The sequence below is a fragment of the Schistocerca americana genome, chromosome X (genome assembly GCF_021461395.2).
Source record: "Schistocerca americana isolate TAMUIC-IGC-003095 chromosome X, iqSchAmer2.1, whole genome shotgun sequence".
Classification (NCBI taxonomy): Eukaryota; Metazoa; Arthropoda; class Insecta; order Orthoptera; family Acrididae; genus Schistocerca; species Schistocerca americana.
The window spans coordinates 202,636,001-202,651,666 of record NC_060130.1 but is presented as its reverse complement, the minus strand read 5'-3'; the positions used below and the strand labels follow the sequence as shown (position 1 = coordinate 202,651,666).

At 41.1% G+C, this 15,666-nt stretch overlaps 1 protein-coding gene across 3 annotated transcripts in view; it reads right to left on the bottom strand.

The window, feature by feature from the left end:
• LOC124556621 (high affinity copper uptake protein 1-like) overlaps positions 1-15,666 on the bottom strand; it is a 157,561-nt gene that overhangs the window by 103,979 nt on the left and 37,916 nt on the right. Inside the window, exon 2 of one of the 3 annotated variants that reach the window (XM_047130588.1) lies at positions 14,452-14,500. The exons of 1 other annotated variant lie outside the window; for it this stretch is intronic. In XM_047130588.1, the coding sequence (XP_046986544.1) occupies positions 14,452-14,466 (15 nt within the window). In that variant the 5' untranslated portion in view covers positions 14,467-14,500. The remainder of the gene's footprint in view (positions 1-14,451; positions 14,501-15,666) is intronic. One more of the 3 variants, XM_047130587.1, reaches the window with a different exon arrangement.

The window sequence follows — 15,666 nt, the reverse complement described above, 5'->3', positions numbered from 1 at the left end:
TGATTACCCATGGTACGTGTATGAATGCTGGCGGAAACTTTGTCCCACCTTTAATAGTCTTTCCCAGAAAGAATATGAAAGCCGAGTTGTTAGAGGTGCTCCACCAGGCACGATCGTAGCTTGCCATCCGACCGGTTGGACACAGCTTCCAATGTTCACAGAATGGCTGCGGCATTTCATCGAGAGCGTTCGGCCATCAATAGAGGACCCAGCCATCTTGGTACTCGATGGTCATCATTCTCACACCCGGAATATGGAAGTGATATATCTTGTTACACAGCATAGTGTGATATAGTGTCTCTTCCTCCACACACGACGTATTCAAAGGAGATTGAAACTTGGTTCAAAAAATGGCTCTGAGCACTATGGGACTCAACTGCTGTGGTCATAAGTCCCCTAGAACTTAGAACTACTTAAACCTAACTAACCTAAGGACAGCACACAACACCCAGCCATCACGAGGCAGAGAAAATCCCTGACCCCGCCGGGAATCGAACCCGGGAACCCGGGCGTGGGAAGCGAGAACGCTACCGCACTGAAACTTGGTTAGCTGCACGTCCTTTTAGGCGCTTGAATATGTAACAAGTGAGTGAGCTTACAGGAAGAGCTTATATCACAGTCCCAACAACGGAAGTCGCTTTGAATGGGTTCAGAAAATGTGGCATATCACCTTTCAACTCTAAAATATTTGGACCCAGCGACTTCCTCCAATACGCAACTTTCTTCAACAACCAGTGCAGCTGAAATCCCTGCACCTTCTGTCAAACCACAGAGTACCGTGCCAGAATCACAAGCTCCATCATCCTCTGCTAACCCTTCACCAAATGGAAACTACAGATTTGTTTTTCCTCTCGAAATCAGTCTCCCACCTGCTCTGTCCAGAAGTTCAAATTCTAGCAGTGGAGGTAAAATTGCCGTGTTTACAAACTGCAGCTACAAACTTTATTGGAGAAGTCTAAAGAAAGAAGAATGAAGCTAAACGTTTCCTTCACACGTTCCAAAGAAAGAACTTAAAAAAAAGACATACGACAGTGAAACTGTCTTCCCAATCGTCCGGAAAGAAGAATAAGATGAAATGTGATATCGATCCCGATGACTTTTCCTCCAAACTAGTCTTGGTTACTATAGATGACGAAGGTAGAGCAGATCAGAAATGCCTCTACTGCTCTCAGCCCTACAAAAATTATCAGCACGGCGAGAAGTGGATTAGACGCATAAAATGTCTCCGCTGGGCTCACGAATTGTGTGCGGGAAGGAAAAAAGATGTAAGAGATAGATGTTGCTCTAAATAATGTAAGGTACCAGTTAATGCTTTTCAAATAAAGTTGTTTCTTTTTATATTGCAAAAACCCATGTATTTTCATTAATATTTAACATCCGAAATTTGGGACCACTACCACCAGAAAACGGTAACCCTTTCTCCTATGTTGTAAAAGAAAAACTTTTTAAATTCCATTAAATTAGTTAATAATGTTTTAAAAATACAAGAATTTTAAACACAAAGCCTCGAAGGACATGTAACAGAGAGTTCAGAAACGAATTCTCATTTTCTGTGAAATATTGTTGCCAAATTTTATAAAAATGTAATATGGCTTCCTTACCTTAAATCTGGTTTTTGAAACTTTGTTAACAGACTTTCTCGGGATAGTTTCCGTCCTTCTTCAAGAGTCTACCAGTTCAGCTCTTTCGACATCTCAGTGATATTCTCTCGCACCATTCGTGCTGCCTCTCTCTCTATACGCTCAATATCCCCTGCTGTCTCTATTTGGTACGGAACCCACTCACTTGAGCAATATTCTAGGACGGGTCCCACGAGTGATTTGTAAGCAATCTGTTTTGTAGACTGATTACGTTTCCCTAATATTCTACCAATAAACCGAAGTCTGCTATCTGATTTACCCACGAATCAACCTGTGCGATTATTCCACTTCTCGTCCCTACTAAGCGTTACACCCAACTATTTATATGAGTGTATAGATTCCAACTGTGATTCAATGCTATTATATTCACAGGATTACTTTTTTCATTTGTGAAGATCACATATTTATATTTTTGAACATTTTAAGAAAGTTGCCAAACACTGCACTATTTTGAAATCTTATCAGGATCTGACAGAATATTTGAGCAGCTTAGTTCGGACTGTACTTCATTGTAGATAACTGCATCATCTGCGAAATGTCTGAGGTTACTATTAATATTGTCCACAAGATTATTAACATACAATATAAACGGCAACGGATCCAACACAATTCCCTGGGGCCCACTCGAAGTTATTTCTACATCTGTCGATAACTCTCCGTGCAAGACAACATGCTGCTAATCCTCAATCAAGTCACATATTTCTTCTGACATCTCATATGACCGTACTTTTGATAATAAGCGTAGGTGTGGTACTGAGTTAAATGATTTTCGGAAATCGAAAAATACATCTACCTGACTGCATTGGTCCGTGGTTCTCAGAATGTCAATTGAGAAAAGTGTGAGTTGGGTTTCACATGATCTATTTTCGAAATCCATTCTGGTTGGCATGGAGAAGATCGCTGTGTTCGAGATACCTCATTATGTGTGAGCTCAGACTATGTTATCAGATTCTCAACAAATGGATGTCAAGAATATTGGACGGTAGTTTTGTAGCTCCCTTCTGGTAGCTTTCTTGTACACAAGTGAGACCTGGGCTTTATTCCAGCTACTGGGCACGGTTTTATATTGGAAGGATCTACGATATACTGTAGTTAACAGAGGGCTAACTCAGCCACGAATTGGGTATAGAATCTGATAGGGATTCCATCTAGCCCTGGGGCTTTGTTCGAATTCGTTTCGCTAAAAAAATTACGGGAATCTTTGAGATCTAAATATTCTTAATATGTGCCCCCACAGCAAATCTGTTCGTTTTATACCTCAGACACAAACATAGCAAATTATTAAGTGTTTTTCTTGGTTCATGTTTAACGTAACTCTTCTGCACTAAGGCAACGAAGAAGCCCAACGGTCCATAATAACATGCCGCTTATTTCCAAGATTAGATGAAAACTGAAGCAGCAGAATGCATTGTAAAACTCTTGTTGTGCTTTTCGAAGTTTATTTCCTTCGTCGTAACTGTTCTACATAAATGAACTCGCAGAAAGCGCTCAGAATTACATTGTAAAACTCCGTTGTGCTTTTCGAAGTTTATTTCCTTCGTCGTAACTGTTCTACATAAATGAACTCGCAGAAAGCGCTCTTTGTCCACGTATCAGCGAAAACTAAGCATATTTTTACGGCACGTTTATTGCCCTGTTCCCAACTCTGTTGTGTAGTCCCAAGCTGCAGTTCACAACGCACAGTTTTCATTTGACGCTAGCAGTTTTCTCCCGATACGGGACTATCAGTTGAGTGCTCAGAAGATGGGGGTAACAGCACAGCTCTTTCCGGCCTACGGCAGCAGCTTTTACACCAAACGCAGATAAACGGGCATGACGTTACGCAAGCAGTAACACACGCTGAAGGGTCGCTAGTATTATCTGTTAAAACTGCTTAAATCAGCAAAGCAGGACGACTTTCAATTATGAACTCACGAAACACATTCCATCGCGTATCAATTGACGTTTTGATGATTATAGATTATGCACTAGAAATTTCATTAATCGCTTCGGCCAGAATAGATAGGGAAAGCCTATATGGTTTCTATCGCAGATATGCTACAGTTTCCCCAACGTATACTTATAATCTTACAATCTTGTCACCGAAGCAGAAGGTTCTCTCCTCTGCGTCAACATTACATGGCGTGTTTTTATCTCTAGTGACTTGGGGCTGGACTCGCAGTCGGGAGGAAGTCGTTTCAAATCCCCGTCTTACTCTCCAGATTCATGTTTACCGCGGTTTCTCTAAGTCGCATAACGATATTTCCCCTGAAAAGGACACGGCTGATTTCCTTCCGCGTCTTTCGCCAATCCGAACATGTGCTCTGTCTGTAATGATCTTGTCGTTGATAGGACATCGAATGCAACTCTCTCTCCTGTCAGATTCCCTACAACTTTCAGGAACTGTATTAACTAATCCTGTCCATACTCTCACCGTGTGAGTAGTTTTGATATACGCCAGGCACTCAAAGTAAAAACTTTGTGCGTATGTCCTGAATGTGATGATCATCAGTCTATTTAACAGATACCAAACTGTGCAAAGGAAAGAGGCGATTGTATCCTGCGGACTGAAGTGCAAAGCGCGTGCGGTTTTCTAAAGGCAAAGAACGTTATCCCAATCCATCGCAGAATAATTGTTCTTTACGCAGAAAGTTCTCCAGTTGATAACGTTTTACCGCATTGGCTATCAATGGAAGACATTCATCTTTCCTTTATTCTGTTTCCATTACTGTACATTTTAGACCGTGAAGTTAATTTCGCGCGTACGCGTTAAGCACAACCCATCAGAATGGACATCCGTTGGTCAGAGTTACACACAGTGGTGCAGTCGTAGGCTGTTGACTGTACTGTCAAAAGGACGGTAACAAATACATATATTACAGTAATTGTGCAGCGTACCACTTAGAACTGTGTGGACGTACTAGAGTACGTATAGCGACATATCGACATGATATGTTCATGAATTTTCCTTCATCTATCGAGCCATCTATGGTAATGGACTCATTAGCTAGGGACCAAAAAATGGTTCAAATGGCTCTGAGCACCATGGGACTTAACATCTGAGGTCATCAGTCCCCTAGAACTTAGAACTACTTAAACCTAACTAACCTAAGACATCACACACATCCATGCCCGAGGCAGGATTCGAACCTGCGACCGTAGCGGTCGCGCGGTTCCAGACTGTAGCACCTAGAACCGGTCGGCCACTCCGGCCGGCAGCAAGGAACCAGGTTCATGTATCTATCTGCCCCTCCTGATTCACGTCTTCAGTGGTTTCCCTACGTCACGCCAAACTAATGCCGAGATTGTTCTTTCAACAAGGCCACGGCTAATTTTCCTCCTCATCTTTGTGCAACTGAGCTAGCACTCCATCTCTAACCACATCGACGAGGAAAAAGGAGGACTGGAATTTAAGCTCCTGGCGACCTCGAGATCAGCAGAGGAGGGGGAAACTACTGGCAGTGGTCTTTGCAACGGAATACCTGTTTACCTAATATTTACGGAAACTACGGAAAATTAAAATCGGGTGGGGCGGCCGGAAATTTAAACCCTGCTCCTGAATTAGAGTCTAGTATCTTAACCACCGCGCCATCTGACGACGACATGACCTTATACCTTACTCCTTTCTGGTTTCCTTGCTTCCGTCATCATGGTACCCGACCCCACATCTGACGTCTTCGGTGTTCCAATTCTTTACGAAGATGAGGGATCCGGCTGTTAAACCATCACGGGATTACAAGGGCCTCTTGATGCTCTCAGAGGCTGAGCGAAACACCAAGCGGTGGCATGATACGTGAAAGGACTTCATAATTTGGCGTAAAGATACAATAATTGTCTCGAAGCATGTAAGAAGTGGTCTTTGTAGCACTGTTCGTAAATTATTGAATGACAAACTTTTTTTGTATCCGAACGCCACGTTTTTAAAAATCTTTTGAAAGTTACCTTTTGATATCCTCTACGTTACATTTTGAGAACGAAATTTTGCCTTCTGTAATTGATTTCTCGGGAGTTCTGATTCCTGTAGCTAAGTGCAACAGATGTGTTGTTCTCTATTTAATGCCTGTTCATTAATTTTTCCACGCTAATGGCGGCTGATCTTTTTTTCTGTGAACTGATTTACATGAAGAAATGAAATATAGCTTTATTCCTTCTAAGACTAGTTCCGGGATTTAGCTCATCTTCAGTTGGCGCGATACATTTATGTGCTAGTCAGTGCAACTTTTTATAGATTGTAGCAGCCCTGTGCAAAAAATAATTCGTTTAACTGCCACGTTTTGCGAGCTGTAATTTCAGCTAACAGTTAGGTTCACTTGCTTTTGTTCTACAATGTGTGTTCCTTTTCCATTTTTATGAGCGCAGCATAAACACTTACGTCACTGAGGTAGCGCAGCATTTGTCTTGGGGCATACAAATACTTTTGTTTGTATGTGAAGTTACATCTAAACTCAAGTTTCAACTTCTTGATTACTACTTGAATCAGTTTTGTTTTAGGCTTAATATTGCTGACCTTGATGCATACCTCTGTACGATTAAAAACGCTTAATATTCTACGTATATTCTGTAATGAGTCGCACTACGCAATTTTAAGGTTAGCTTTTTTTTTAAAAAAAAAAAAAAAAAAAAAAAGGCTAGCCTCTATTACCAACGGACATCGATGATTACCTACCAAGTGGAATATTGACAGACCAGCATTGACTGAATGATAAATTATATTAGTTGTTACTACATTGATACGTATTTCACATATTTACACACATTTAATAGATGACTACTATTTTAGAACGAATAAAGCAGTAAGTAAACGAGATGCTCTTTAGAGTTACTAATTGTGTTATAGGGAAGAACTGAAAATTATGATCTTTTATTTAGTGTTACTATTATGCTTTTTCCAGGTCTGTAATTTATGTGCAGGTTTTATAACAAATTTATTGAAAATGTTAGAAATATTTTGATGGATAACTCTGCCGAATAATTTAAGGTGTCATTTGGTGATGTGCACTTTTAGGTATAATCTATTTCTTTGAGTGGGCATATGTCGACTGCTCTACGTTTAAAAAAATATTAAAAAAAGCCGTTGGTGAAGACGAATATAATGTGACATAGCACACACCCTACAATACTGAACCTGTCCAACAAAGGCAAGAAAATAAACCAACTCGAAGAAATAGAACTTTGTTTCCACAAGTCCACATCCACCAATGTCAGCGTAAATGATCAAAAAGTGTTCCCCAACAAAAGTATCTAAGAAATTTCCATGAATTACTTACAGAACCTAGGCAAGTATTGTTCTGAAGAAACGGAACAGTATTAAGAAATAAAAAAGCATAATTTTCTGTTCTGCTTCCCAATGTGACAATTTAGTAACTGTAAATACATTACTTCTTGCTTTATTCATTTTAAAATGTTAGCACAATGTGTCGATCTACTAACTGTGTGCCTATCACTTCAGCAACATTCAATAAAGTTATTCTGTCAAAGGTATTCGGTCACTAATCCAATAGGTTTCATATTAACTGCTATTAGCAATTTTACATTATTAAAAGAAAGAAGAAAAAACCAACTACCAGTAAAATAATAGTGCGATTTACCACACAACGTAAACTGTATAGTACGCAGTTTATTTTTTTATCATACAGAGACATGTATCAAGTTTTAAGGCCAACAATATTAGTCTATAAACTCGATACACTTCAGAAGCAATTCTGGAATGTGTAAGAGAACTGTAACTTGGCTTCAGACCTGTCGTCCGATATAAACAAACATATTACTCGGCCACATGACGAATGCTGTGCTGCACCAGGGAACCCGAATATCTTTGAGTTATGTGTATGAAGGCGGAAAACGAGCTACAAATCATACAACAAAAGTAAGTGCACCTAACCATTAATTTGAAGTATGAGGGCATGTTGAAAAGTAATTCCTCCTAATTTTTAAGTAAAAACTTATTGCTTTTTAAATAGAGCAAGCGTTATAATACATATTTGTTTTCCATGTATACATATTTATTTCTCAACATAGACACCCTGGTGACGAACAGATTCCTGTAAACGAGATACCAGTTTATTGATACCGTCATTGTAGAATGTTTGACTTTTCGACGGAGCTACAACCTCACCTCTGCTTGCCCCGTTTCATCACTATCAAAGTGAAGTCATCGGAGGTGCTCTTGAAGAAACAGATGAATATCAGATGGGACCAAGTCAGGGCAGTAGGGAGGACTAGTGAACCAAAGACCTTCGGGCTGTTGTAGATGTCGCACCACTCATCTGTGTTCCAGTACTGTCGTGCTGAAGGAGAGAGAGTTCCATGTGTCGGCGAACTCATCAAATTCGAAGCTCGATTACAGCACGCTGTTTCTCACACAGGAACATACACTACTGGCCATTAAAATTGCTACACCACGAAGATGACGTGCTATAGACGCGAAATTTATCCTACAAGAAGAAGATGCAGTGATATGCAAATGATTAGCTTTTCAGAGCATTCACACAAGGTTGGCGCCGGTGGCGACACCTACAACGTGCTGACTTGAGGAAAGTTTCCAACCGATTTCTCATACACAAACACCAGTTGACCGGCGGTGCCTGGTGAAACGTTGTTGTGATGCCTCGTGTAAGGAGGAGAAATGCGTACCATCACGTTTCCGACTTTGATAAAGGTCGGATTGTACCCTAGCGCGGTTGCGGTTTATCGTATCGCAACATTGCTGCTTGCGTTGGTCGAGATCCAATGATTGTTAGCAGAATATGGAATCGGTGGGTTCAGGAGGGTAATACGGAACACCGTGCTGGTTCCCAACGGCCTCGTATCACAAGCAGTGGAGATGACAGGCATCTTATCCGCATGGCTGTAACGGATCGTGCGGCCACATCTCGTTCCCTGAGTCAACAGATGGGGGCCGTTTGCAAGACAATAACCATGTGCACGAACAGTTCGACGACGTTTGCAGCAGCATGGATTATCAGCTCGGAGACCATGGCTGCGGTTACCCTTGACGCTGCATCACAGACAGGAGCGCCTGCGATGGTGTACTCAACGACGAACCTGGGTGCACGAATGGCAAAACGTCATTTTTTCGGACGAATCCATGTTCTGTTTACAGCAATATGATGGTCGCATCCGTGTTTGTCGACATCGTGGTTAACGCACATTGGAAACGTGTATTCGTCATCGCCATACTGGCGTATCACCCAGCGTGATGGTGTGGGGTGCCATTGGTTACACGTCTCGGTTTCCTCTTGTTCGCATTGACGGCACTTTGAAAAAGTGGACGTTACATTTCAGATGTGTTACGACCCGTGGCTCTACCCTTCATTCGATCCCTGCGAAACCCTACATTCCAGCAGGATAATGCACGACCGCATGTTGCAGTTCCTGTACGGGCCTTTCTGGATACAGAAAATGTTCGACTGCTGCCCTGGCCAGCACATTCTCCAGATCTCTCACCAATTGAAAACGTCTCTGGTCAACGGTGGCCGAGGAACTGGCTCGTCACAATACGCCAGTCACTACTCTTGATGAACTGTGGTATCGTGTTGAAGCTGCATGGGCAGCTGTACCTGTACACGCCATCCAAGCTCTGTTTGACCCAATGCCCAGGCGTATCAAGGCCGTTATTACGGCCAGAGGTGGTTGTTCTGGGTACTGATTTCTCAGGATCTATGCACCCAAATTGCGTGAAAATGTAATCACATGTCAGTTCTAGTATGGTATATTTGTCCAATAAATACCCGTTTATCATCTGCGTTTCTTCTTGGTGTAGCAATTACGTCACACACCGCCATGTTACTCACTAGAAACCGGAGCCCTCTAGTGACAGTGGGCTGCACATATGTAGACACGAAGAATAAAGACACAGAAAGTTAATAACGTTTGTTTTATTTAAGAAGCTGCACGTTTGCAAATAAAAAAATTCGTAAGAAATACTTTTTCAGCACGCCCTGATAAATATAGCACTTTGAAAACGTGGCAGCTAAACGAATTATTCTGCACAGGGCTTCTGTAGCGTTCCAAATGCAATTACACTAACGTATAAATGTGTTATGCCGGCTGAAGAGCGATGAAAGCCCGAAATGCGTTTTAGCAGAATTAATGCTACACAGAAAGTGGCTGTGTCGTCGTATTTCTTCAGTTAGTGCCCATTCGATAGGCATCCTTAATCTTAACGTAGAGAGCAGGCACATGAGTTTCATTTACAGCAGGCCTCGTAAAACAGCGCTACGGTCGCGCACCTGCCTAACGCTCAGAGCACTGCTGCGAAAGGGGTTGAGAGGCGAGGAGGGAGCGGACAATGATGGCTGCAAGAGGACGCCGCTAGAGCTGGACTTGCATTATCAGACTCCAAGCATTTTGCTGACAGTACCACTTGCGTTAAATTAGACTAACGCTCTGCATTACGAGTACTGTGGCGTCTACGCACTTTCGCGAAAAAGAAAAAGTGGAGAAGCACGTCATTCAATGCTGAATGGGAACAGTCTTACTTATAGTAGAGTTCAATGATTAAGCAAAGGTATTAATATACCATTGCACTTATCAGTGAAAAAAACATTTATTGGAACTTCATTACAACACCAGCCACAACGATACCATATACTCGTTTTTTGACGAACGACGGTGAATGCTAACTGAACTGTAGGTGGCCATTGGGGAACAAAACTGAGTTAACCGTAAGAAGATTGTTGACAAAATCTTTTATTGTTGACACCACAAATTCTTTGAATTATTTAAGAGTCTTAATGCAAGAGGAGAATCATTTGGTAATAGAAGTGGCGGACAAGAATGATGCTATGAAACCAAAATTAATCCTACGGAAAAATCAGCTTCGAGTTCATGACATGAAACTATTACCATAACTCAAGGCAGTCATTTGTGGACCAGACATGATCGAATTCGTTTCAGTATTTGAAACATTACATCAAAAGTTAAAAAAAAAAAAAGTTGGAAGACACTGCACGACCATAGATGGATTTCCATTTATTTGTCAGATCATTTTCGTTTTTGCTGCTATTCTACCTAGCTCAACTAAGTGTTTGTCTAATCCAGGAATTTACTAGACTTATATAAGATGCTGGCAACGGCCTTGCCGCAGTGGATACACCGGTTCCCGTGAGATCACCGAAGTTAAGCGCGTTCGGGCGTGGCCGGCACTTGGATGGGTGACCATCCAGCCGCTATGCGCTGTTGCCATTTTTCGGGGTGCTCTCAGCCTCGTGATGCCAATTGAGGAGCTACTCGACCGAATAGTAGTGGGTTCGGTCAAGAATACCATCAACTGAGGATGACACGGCGGGTCGGATAGCCACGAGCGGCCTGAAGACTGAGTGCTCTATATGTTACCCCAAAAGCAATATCGTCGACTGCACAGACAAGCCGGTAAAGTTATCTCAATTTTTGGTTCAACATGTGTGTGAACATTCTTTGTTCTCTTATGAAATTGGCTACGTCCCACCAATGCTTGGGTTTAACATATTATAACCTGCAAAAGCCCATGCGTGTGACTATATCACGAACCATAGTTCCAGAATTTTTTACATCTTCTAAAATCGAAATGTGTACAAGTCCATAAACATCACATTTTACTGTTAAATGCCTGTACGTAATGCTTTTTGTAGCTCTGCACAGAGTAATAGCAGTATCTGATGTATTTATTCAATCGAGTAATAAAAGTAACTGCCCTGACAGAAAAAATAAAAAGTTAAAAGTAGACATATGTGATAAATGTCTGCTGATAGAAGTGTACTGCGTATTCGTCTTTCATAAGTAGGTCCACTGTGTTGCAAACACGTATTCCTAAGATTCCGCGTTTGCGCCCTGCAGCTTATAGCCGTCTCACTCACACCTGGTCGCGCTCACCAAAACCGACTGCGCTCGTGGGGCTCGAGCGCGCTCGATAAGCGCAGATATTGGCCAGGCCTGAGTTAGAGTCTTTAGCAGTAGTAGCACATGCTAGTCAGCTCCAACACAGAATCACAACTTCCGAATTATTTTATTGTTACACTGTGTAATCATTCCTTTAGTTTTGCTCGTTATTAGGATATTTAGAATAGTTAATAAAGCGATTTCATGTTGTTACCCAAACTTTAAATTGTGCGAATTATAGAAGAATGCTTTTTATTTAACATTTATGTTCATGTGTGCAGTATTGGACTGTAGTCCCACATTTTGCACCACTCTTACCAACTTTTGTTACGTACAAGCGATTAATTCTAAATTATTAGGGATGGTATTGCATACATTACATTTCACTGCAAACGAATATACGCTTGTGACAACGTAAAGAGCGGCGAAAACTTAAAAAAGCGAAGGAAGCTCAAAGCTTTGTATTCTTCACTACATATATACAGATTTTAAATGCTAGTGCCTTGTAGATACAACTACTCTCTTGTATCACTGGCTGTTCGTTTGAATTGCATGTGATTTTCACATCCTATCCTCTTCTCGATGTCTCCCAAATAATTCTTCCTAGGCCATCCTCTTTCTTTCTTTCCCAGAACTTCCCCTTCAAGAACGTTACTGATGAAAGCATTGTCCCTGATGATATGTTCAGTAATTATTATTTTTCTCTTTTCCATTTCCTGTCCTCGTCGACTTCCCTTAAGACTTGCAAGTTGGTTTCCTTTCCATCCATCTCGTTCTTGTCATTTTACGCTACAACCACATACCGTTCACGTCGATTCCTTTCCAATTTTCCCGGAGTCCAGATTTCACTTCCATAGAGCAGTGTACTCCACGGAAATGATTTTGCGAGGAATCATTTGACGTGTATATTCATATGTTTGCTGTTTAAAATGTTGTTCTTACAAGGGAACCTCCCCATCGCACCCCACTCAGATTTAGTTATAAGTTGACACAGTGGATAGGCCTTGAAAAACCGAACATAGATCAATCGAGAAAACAGGAAGAAGTTGTGTGGAACCGTGAAAAAAATTAGTAAAATATACAAACTGAGTAGTCCTTGCGCAAGATAGGTAGGCAACATCAAGGAAACTCTGAGCTCGGAAGCGCCGTGGTCCTGTGGTTAGCGTGAGTAGCTACACAACGAGAGGCCCTTGGTTCAAGTCTTCCCTCGACTGAAAATTTTACTTTCTTTATTTTCGCAAAGTTATGATCTGTCCGTTCGTTCATTGACGTCTCTGTTCACTGCAATAAGTTTAGTGTCTGTGTTTTGCGACCGCACCGCAAAACCGTGCGATTAGTAGACGAAAGGGGAACCGAAAACATTTGATCGCAAGGTCATAGGTCAACCGATTCATCCACGGGAAAACACGTCTGATATATTCTATACGACAGTGGTGACGGCATGTGCGTCACGTGACAGGAATATGTTGCCGACCCACCTAACTTGTACACTTAGCGAATGGTTAAAAAGATTCTTCTACCTTGCCCGATTTAGGTTTTCTTGTGGATGTGATAATCACTCCCAAAAAAGTGATGAAAACATAAGAGTTTGCCACATAAACTGAAAATACAAAATTAAACTTTTCACTCGAGGGAAGACTTGAACCTAGGACCTCATGTTCCGTAGCGGTTCTCGCTAACCATGGGACCACGGCGCTCCTTGACTTCCACTGTCCTTGATGTTGCCTATGTTGGCATGGACTACTCAGTTTGTATGTTTTACTAATTTTTTTCATAGTTCCACAAAACTTCTTCCTGCTTTCTCGATTGATCTGTGTTCAGTTTTTCAAGGCCTATCCACTGTGAAAACTTATAACTAAATCTGAGGGAGGTGCGATGGGGAGGTTCCCTTGTTAGTCATCAACCCCTGTTTTGCCAATGCAATCCTCTTTACTTCCATTAAGCATCTACTGTCGTCTGATTATACTATCGAGAAGAAATTGTTTCATCTGATCAATTTTTATATTGGTTTTAATTTCTTCCATATTCTTAATACTGCTATTACTTTCGTTTTCCGTTTGTTCACTTTTAATTTCCATACTTTTCAGGACTTGCAGCGTTCTGTTCATTTCTTTTCGGAGTCTGCAACTATTACGATAACATCAACAAATCTGATACAATTGATGCTCTCACAACGGCAGTTTGTTCTCTCTGTCTTCTCCTTCAAGATCTGAGCATCTTCATCTATGAACACATTAAATAAATGCGGAGATAGTGGACATAATTGTCTAACTCGTTTTCTAACCCTGGCCTCTTCCTCTACCACCATTAAAAATCTTTAGGGTATCCCAAGTAGAACGCAACCATGGTAGTTGACATAAATGAGGTATTCTTCACTAGAAGACAATAAAAAGGCTTTGCAATAAGGCGGACTGCCATTTACGAACTTTTAAGAAGGTCTTAGCAAGGCATTCCCATACAAAGCGCAGAGGGAAATGTGCCTGATAATGGAATTTACGCCTCCTGTGGTAAAAACGGAATTTTTTAAATTATCCCTTGTATTCACAATGATATTGGCCTCTCAGTTTCACGGTGTGTCTTGTGTAATTAAATCAACTTTATTTATGGTCTGCCAAATGTGTTGAAGCGCCTGTGTAAATAAATGCAGCAAGGGTGTTGCCCATCTCGACTATGAGTAACCCCAGTATCCAACGACGTCACAAATTTTCTATCTGCCATGGCGCACTTAAGTACATCAGTGGGTTGATATAGCAGTGTAGAGGCTTAGTATCAGATGTACGTGAAAATTTGAAACTGTTATAATGACGGCGTTAGCAAATGGGGGAAAGCCAAGGATGTAAAATTCTCAACATACAATGTTAATCCCTGTGTTGAATGTTAAGAGAAACAGTTCTTCGCTTAATCAGTTAACTGGGCAGAGGGTATTTGCAGCCAAATGAAGTTAATGCATTACAAAAAGGTAATGAATACTGACCCACGTGCCGCCCATGGCCACACCACATCATTTCGGCTCCGAACGTCTGCTAAAATTAAAACATTATCAGTCATGGTATTGGACTCTTAGATACTATGGAAACTACAACAGTAACATCAGATCTCAAGTTGATCAAAACCCGGCAACCACCTACCTCCTTTACAGATAATAGGGAAATCATTTACCTACCTTCTGAAAGCCTGTAATAATGAAAATCGCTGTGCCGATGTTACTATCAAGCAATTAAAAAAATTAGGGAACAAAAATGACATGTAACTGTTTCACAGACATGATCCAGTTTATTATTATTATTATTATTATTATGAAGAGGTAATTATATGCTGTCACTGCAGAATGAATATTGAAACACTGTCCTGCCCTCGCAAATAATTTTCTAGTCTCTCTTCGTTTTTCCAGATCACTCCGAATATTGTCAAGGTATCTTCTAGGTAGACATCCAAAAGATCGTCTTCCAGTAGAAAGCTCTTCGGTCAGCCTCTGGACGGTCTTTTTTGGTGGTGCTCTAATGACGTGTCCTATCCATTGCAATCTTTTTGTTTTAATTTTGGGTACAGTATCTGGTTCGAGGTACAAATTACAATCATCATGCTGTAGTCTCAAACTGTTATTACTGCTGAAACTTCAATCCAAATAATCTTCTTAAGATTTTGCGTTCAAATATTCTTAATTAGCTTTATCTAGTTCCGGGTTCAGTTCCATAAGCTAAAAAGGGTACTTTCGCAGAAAGTAACTGGATCTGAAAAATCGCCTACTTTTAGAATACTGCTGGAAAGGAAGGACGAATATTGGGGTTTAACGTACTACTAACGCCACATTACAAACAGAGCTCAAGTCAGATAGGAGGAAGGTTCCTCTTCAATGGAACCATTCCAGCATTCGCCTTAAGGGGATAAGGGAATTCATGCAGAAATTATATCTGCATGGCCGGACAGAGATTTCAACCCCGCTCCTCCAGAATGCGAGTCCATCGTCTTAATCATTTCACCACCTCGATCGATGCTAGAGAAAAACTGGATTTCCATAATCGTTTGACAATATTAATAATCCACTGCTTTAAATATAATACTTTTACGGAAAATGTTTAACCGTAAAACACTGTCAATGCCCATATTAGATACGGAACGCTAGCTCAGTGGGAGAGACTTGGCAGCACGTATCAACATTCGCTTGAAGTGACTTAGACAAACCAGTAGT